At 29.7% G+C, this 7,671-nt stretch overlaps 1 protein-coding gene across 1 annotated transcript in view; it reads right to left on the reverse strand.

The window, feature by feature from the left end:
• Window positions 1-606: 606 nt before the first annotated feature.
• The window catches only part of LOC106459420 (cilia- and flagella-associated protein 36-like), a gene marked incomplete at its 3' end in the record, with an annotated part of 34,463 nt that continues 27,398 nt past the window's right edge, over window positions 607-7,671 (reverse strand). The window contains exon 8 of the mRNA XM_013919039.2: window positions 607-620. Coding sequence (XP_013774493.2) covers window positions 607-620 — 14 coding nt within the window. The remainder of the gene's footprint in view (window positions 621-7,671) is intronic.

The following is a 7,671-nucleotide window of genomic DNA, read 5'->3' on the forward strand; positions in this document are numbered from 1 at the left end:
ATATTATTTCTCAACTCCAACATAACGAAATTGTATCGAATTATCATCCACCCCGTGCAGTACAGAGACAATAGTATTGACATATCAACTTGCTCATGTGCACATTCTAAAACAGATCACTACTGAAAAGACTCTTGTAGATTATTAAATTTTAGTAACAGCTGTGTGTAAAATTGAATTGTCTTTATTAATAATGATGTTACATGTTTTGTATTACAGACATTAAAATGTGGGTCTTAAAAAAAGTCTTTTTGAAAATAACAACCAGGAATAGGTTTGGATATTTCCTATTCCTGGTTGTTATTTTCAAAAAGCTTTATCAGGACATGTTTAGATTTAGTTGTAATATACACTATAAATGTAAATTTTTATTAAGAATAAATAAATTTGCTAGTTTTTTAATGAAACACTTGACAGTTTAGTGTACAAAGGTGAGCATCTTTATTAAGTTAAAATGTTTTACGATACATGACTAATCATAGTAAAATAAGGTAATTAATATCAAAATAATAATTTTTCACATGTTTTCATCTTGTATTTTGTTATACACATGATGGAGTGAGACACTCAGCACAGTGCATAGTTTTGAAAGTGATCTTTTCTTACAGATGCTTGAAGCACTACTTTTAGCTTGTTGCATCTTGATGGCACAGTTTTGGTAAGTTGAAGGTTGAATACATGTCTATGATCAGTGTAGAGCAACTAAGTTTTTATATGCATACTAGTTTTCGAAAACAAATAAAATTTAATGCATAGGGAAATAAATGTAGAACAATGAATATCAGATATGATATGCATATTTGATGCAAAACATAGCAAGAGAGTGTCAGACATAGAGCAAGTAAGTGTGAATCCATGTTATATAGAAACTGAAAGGTAGGTTATTAAAAGTCAATTATGAATCAAATAGAAATAGATAATTATATTCTATCATTTTCACGGACACCACTTAAGCTATGCTTTCTTGCAGGCATTATATGTTAGATTGATATATCCTGGTATATTTAAAAAAATTTTACATATTCAGACAAGCAAACTCATATAGATGTAACAATATTTAATAAATCTACAGAGAACAAAACAGTTATGAGTGTTCAGTGTACAACCCGGTTTTATGAGTTGAGACAAAGAAAGTTACAAAAACAAAGAATAAAACACATACTAAAGAAAAAGTAGCTAATAGGTGTTTACGGCAGTCTATGAAATGAACCAAAGCTAAGTTATTGCAAAGTAAAGTAAATATAAAGTTGTAATGAAGGCAAACTTAGCTGAATATGCAGATATGTCTGAATGCATGTCCACAAAGTGATAAGCATATGGTTTTAAATGAACTGAGCTTGCGTATTTTAGACCTAAATAAGTCAAGAAAGTCCATAGAAATTGTATTTAGTGTCAGGTTTATTTTTTTAGGAAATTACAAGTGGTTTAATGTTGCTTGTGTAAAATACTTTGCAAATTAAAAAACAAAAGTTGAAATTGAAGACGGTCATCACGTGGTGACAACAACATTGTGCCATTGCATAGCATACTCATTGTATTAAAAGGTTTGACTAAGCAAAAACAGGTAAGGTGATTCTGAATGGAAAAACCAATATGCAATCCAGACTTCTCAGACATAGGCATTTCTAATGACATAAGATCTGTAGAGTTTGATCAAGACATTTGCAAGAAGTGTTCTAGAGATACAAACAAACAAATGCAAGTATATTATTTATAAATAAAATTCAAGTGGAGGGCTTGAAAACTACTGCAAATGTTTTGGGGGTCATGGCTAGTGTATATATTAATAAACTAATAAATGCAAACATAGTTTACATATACATATGCTCATGTATGTATGAAAATGTATATTTTTGAAGTACCTGTCACCATTTCATTAATCGCTCTTCATGACGTAGAACCAGCTCTTGATATCTTCCAATGACTCCTTCTTTGTTCAGTTCTTGCAGGGGAGGTTGGACCATTTCGTTCCTGAACAATATTCTTTTACTACTTATGTATGTATGTGTGTCTATATCCTAACCATCTTAAAATTGATTATATTCAAATGTAGTAATGTTAAAGAAATTTAAATTTAAACACAATTCAGTAATTCTAGGCAGGCATGTAATTAATTCATCTTCTCAACCAGAACCTTACCTATCTTGCTATGACATCAACCATTCATGAACTATATAATATAATGAAATTTTTCCATCAATTGGCAAATTCTATATGTACTAACATATGCAGTAGGTCTCTAATGATTGTAAGCCGCATAGATCTTTATTTTCATCGACAATGAAACATTCATTATTTCAAAGGAGAATGATTCTCATTTGGAATTCTTACTTTATAATTCTCCTTAAAAATTGTGGAGATATTCATCGTTTTATATTTTACTGCTCAATGCCTCTAGAATCATAAATTCTTGTGTTTGTGTTTCTGCATTAACTACTAAGGATTCAACATGTTTGGATTGATTTTAATTTCTGTGTGAACAACTAGCATACTCTGGCTAAATTAGAGGAAGTCTCATTTCAGTTGATCCTGCTGATGCTCAGTCTCGACTTTCTTACTCCAAGTGGAACATTTTCCATCAGTAATGTCAGCAACACCATCTATACCTAGTTCCTTCTTTAACAAACTTATTTTACTTGTCCATTCCTTTTTTAAATTTCTAGTCTCTTACTCTACATATGTTTCAGTTTTTTTTATCTTTGCAGAATGACCTTCCTTCTGTAACTTTATGTATTTGTTTATTGTCACTGTGATTTCTATGTTTCAGTTGCTTACACGTAGCACTTGTTTGATCATTCATTTTTACCTAAGGCATGGCCATCTGAAGAGGTTCATATATGTTTGTGCTGAATTGTAATGTGTTTTCTGAGTCAGGTTTCATCAAATTCAGTGTTTTCACTGGTAGCTTCCTTTGGAGGATATTGTTCAAGCTAGCATAGTCAAATGTGTTCACAACCTTTAATTGGAATAGTGTTGTTTTGTCATTTTATGAATTTCACTTTCCCGTACTAATGGTCCCACAAACACATTTAGCATTTAAAAATATGCAATTCTATATTAAAGGAAAGAAAAACCAAAGTGAGATTTTTTTCCGAAGTTTACAATTAAAACTTTAGCAACTTATCTGGTGTCATGGGTGAAAATATCATTTACAACTAATAAGTCAGTGAATTCTAACCATTACACATCCTAGTTAATTATACAGGATATTGCCTTCACTAATTTGTGAGTACTTTTTAAAATTATTCTTGTTGTTATCTATATAGTAAGCTTAATTTTGCTTATAAATTGTTAATAATACCTGTCTGTCATTGGGCTGGATGTTACTTTGGTAAGAAAGTTTCGTATTCAGCATCCACAATGTGTTTCTTTGTAGTTCCCTTGACGTTTGTTATTGTAAAAGTTTTTGGAGATGTTATCCATTGCCTTGTTTCACCAGTTATTTTAAACTTTCATTGGTGGTAGTGTCCAGAGTCACTGATGAGGAGTGGAATTCTCCAAAACTAGTCTGGCTCACAGATACACATCCCAATGAAAGAACAGACCATTTCAAGCTTTTACTTGTTGTTAAAACAAATGTTTAAACAACTCTACTTATTCAAGTTTTTAAAATGATTTTATTGACTTCACATGTTAATAACATATACATCTTTAATAAAATAACTTTTTTAAACAACTAAGAAATCGTTTGTTTGTTTGTAGTTAAGCACAAAGCTACACAATGGGTTATCTGTGCTCTGCCCATGATGGATACCAAAACCCATTTTCTAGCAGTGTAAGTACACAGACATACTACTGTGCCACTGGGGGACCAACTAAGAAATAGTATGTGGTTTCTGTGAATAATGAAAATATTATAATTAAAAACCTAATTTTAATAATGCTGCTTTGATTTTGAGTGGCATATTTCTCATTCAGAAGATCCTGAAAAGTGGTGTATTGTAAAAGTTTGTTTACAGATTTTTCCCATAATAATTATGAAATTACAATAACTTCAGAGTAAATGTAAGAATAACTCTCCTAACATGTGTGCACACTGTAATACATTTTTACAACTGTAAGTACATTTAAGTACCCCTCTAAGGCTGTAATGGTAATAATAAGCAAAAATTGTTATATCTATTTTATAAATTTCAAGATAGTCTTTTATTATTTTGTCTCAAATTTTGCAAGCTGTCACAAAATCATGTTCTATTAAAAATCTGTGATAAACAATTTATATTCTAATTCTGTTAGTTTAAAAAAACTGACAGATTTTAAATTTTAGTTATTATTACTAAATTAATTCAGTTGTAAGTCCCACATACAACTCAATTGTTATCAAACAGTATGCATTTACCATTGAACTTCAAAAACTCTCTCCTCATCACCTTTTGACTATTTCAGCCATATAAATAAATAAATATATATATATATATGCTGTATTATTTATTAATAAAAATAGGGTGATGCATAACTACTGGATGAATTTTAATATTTTAAAAATAATATCACAGTAAAGATGATACACTATAGTATGTGTAAGTTTTAAGATGACAAATACAAAGTCAGGTAGAAAGTCAAGAAGCATTCCTTATAAATAGTAAATGTTTTTATCCATCAGTACAGTTCTATCACATTTTTCTTTTATAGTATCACAACAAGGAATTTTCCATTCATAGTGTCCACTGCATATAAGTTGCCTAAAATTACTTCGTTCAATAGAATGAGATCTGTCTTTAAACACAGACTTGAAAAAGTTAACTAATATTTTTGCCAGCTTATTTATACCCATGGCAACTGATGCCAATGTGAACACTGGATATCTGATGGAAATTTTTATGTAGGTATTTTGAAGATAAAAGTTTGACATACACATTTTAAACTTCCAATTTTGTAAGACTATTGTTATTTAAATATTATTTTCATAAATATGTATACATTCTTTGCAAAATTCTTGATATCAACAAATATATAATATAAATATAATTATAAATACTTGTCATTTCCTACTTTTCAACATTTGTTTGGCTACTTTAATATATGGATTTCAGCCATGTGCACCCATCAAATGTTTTGCCTAAATCCACCACTAGATTCACTATCTTTTAAATAAATGTTAAATATTTCTATTTAATCTTTCTCCAGTAAAAGTGTTCCTCATATCAATTACAAATCACATAGCTGGTAAGCATATAGAAAAAACAAACAACCTCATCATTCTTCTCAACATACAAAGAAAATATTTTTGTCTTGCTGTATATTTGTTTTGTATACTATGATAAAAGAAAAAAGCTTTTCAACATATCCAAAATTTCCTGCACTCTATACTCATACTTCTAAAATAACTAAGCTAGAATAGAAGGGGCTAGCACTTTGTTTGTTTTTGTGTTGTTGTTTGTCGTTTTTTTTTTGGGGGGGGGGGGGCACATACCATTCTACACAGTTCACATAAAATTTTGCACAAGAAAAATAAAATAAATACAAAGTAAACAGGCCAGAGCAAAAAATAATAAAATATATCTTAAGTTCAACTATATTTGAAAAAAAAAAGTGTTTACTTGTCTAAATAACAACGTTAATTATATTATTTATCAAAGCTGATAATTTTTTTGCAGATGTTCAGGGCTCTAAATTTCAGATATCTAAAATGTAAAATATTATACTTGGATTTTCATTTTACAATGAATAATTTATAATATTGTATACATATATTAAAGCTCACAATTACATATCACAGAACCTAAAAATGGACAGATTTTTCTATGGCTGAGACTATAATAACTGACTGAAACTATTATATATTTATATAGATTGGTCAAACACTTGATTTTTCTAATTATTTGAAATCTACTTGTTTGAAAAATTCACTTAAAGCCTTTTTTTTTATATTTAGATTAAAAGTAGAGAAATTCAACAAATGACTTTGGTCCTCAAACATGTCAACTTGACTGTATTTATGCAGTCCTTTTTGCTTCCTCTGTAAAATAAGAAAACAATGATTTGCCTTTTTTCTTTGATATTATTTACATAAAAATGAGTTATTATGAAATTTAAGTACACACCAGTGTTGTGCTCTGCTTTTAAAGTAAACTCACATGTCTTGAACGATATATTTACACTACAGTAATTATTGTCCAATAAGTTACGTGAATGCATACAATGTTCTTTTTCTACCAGTAAAATACTGAAACAAAAACAAAGCTATAATTCAGAGCAGTGACCAAAGAGCCCAACTGTAAATTAAAATACTAATTTTATAAATAACATCTACATTTCAGCATTATACAGTTAGATACTTAGTGCTATATAGATGCATACCCAATTCACCAAAAAATTGCTGATAATATCCTCTCCAGTTATTTTTTTACACCTTTTGTGATGTTACTTGTTCACAAACTACATGAATCACATAGTTAAAAAAAAATCTCAAGAAACAACAACTTCCACCTGCAGTTGTGTGTACAGTGGTCTTCTATAGTTAGAATGAGTCAGCTGAAATGGTTATGCTTTTCAACATCCAGAAGAGGAAAGATGTAAATGTGTTGGTCTTGTGGTAAATACATAACTGAGTTTCATTTTGTAAGAGAAATATATACTTCAAACACAAAACAGTATCCCCAGATAAACACTTAGCCAAAAAATAGAAGAAAAGGTCTAGAAGAAAGGAGACACTGTTTTTTTTAAGTGGAAAGTGGGTCACTAGACCTGATTATAAATTTATTGACACAGGGCAGATAACATTTGATGTAAATGTGGGGATATTATATCCTGTAGACAGATGCACTTGTTGGAAATAGGAAGCAGGGGTTACAGCAACAGTATTTTTCATTTCAGTCCCATGATAGGACTATCTAGCAACCTAATAACTCTGTTAGAATTAGTACATTATCCAAATAGGGATGATTAGCAAGGACAAACACCTAATAAGAGTAACAACTTCAGATAAAGGCTTGGTTTGGTCTATAGTAGTGAGGTATCGAAAATCGAATGGTGTATTTAAGTGTTTTAATAGTTATCATTTTATAGGTATTTGAAGAACTTGTAGCATTCCGCCACAATTTAATACGAATGTTGAAATATAAGACGAAAAATGATATTATCTCGTTAAGAAAACCTGAAATGATATTTTTCTTTTAGCACTACCATTTTAAGATTGACCCAGCTGACATATCCTCAAAATCTGGAAAACTACTTACATTAATTAAATCATCTCGGTACCTTTAACTTAAAAAATTTAAAGATCATTTGTATGAGTGTATATATATGTTTTTTTATCCTTCCAGAACATATGATAATTGCTCAGAGAAGCTTTGCAGTAAGCTAAAAATCTCGAACCAGCGCTGAGACTGAAAGTTTTAAACATTTGCCCTAAAGTGATGGGAAACCAAACCTCTGCACGTCATTACGTCCGTCATTTTAGGTGAGTTTAAAACATTTTCATGTGGTACACCTAAAGCATTTTAACTCGTTTGATCATGGTAAAATATATCACCTCAACATGTGTTTTAAACGTATTTGCTTTTTATCTTACTTTATAAGTAAACAGTATTTTAAAGTGCTCTTTGTAGTTTCATTTGTTCTCTAAACACAGACCTCATAAAGTTACTAGTGGTTTAGCTTACACGGTAATATACATATATATATATATATATATATATATATATATATATATTATATATATACTTACTA

This window comes from Limulus polyphemus, unplaced genomic scaffold (genome assembly GCF_000517525.1).
Source record: "Limulus polyphemus unplaced genomic scaffold, Limulus_polyphemus-2.1.2 Scaffold606, whole genome shotgun sequence".
In the NCBI taxonomy this organism is placed as follows: Eukaryota; Metazoa; Arthropoda; class Merostomata; order Xiphosura; family Limulidae; genus Limulus; species Limulus polyphemus.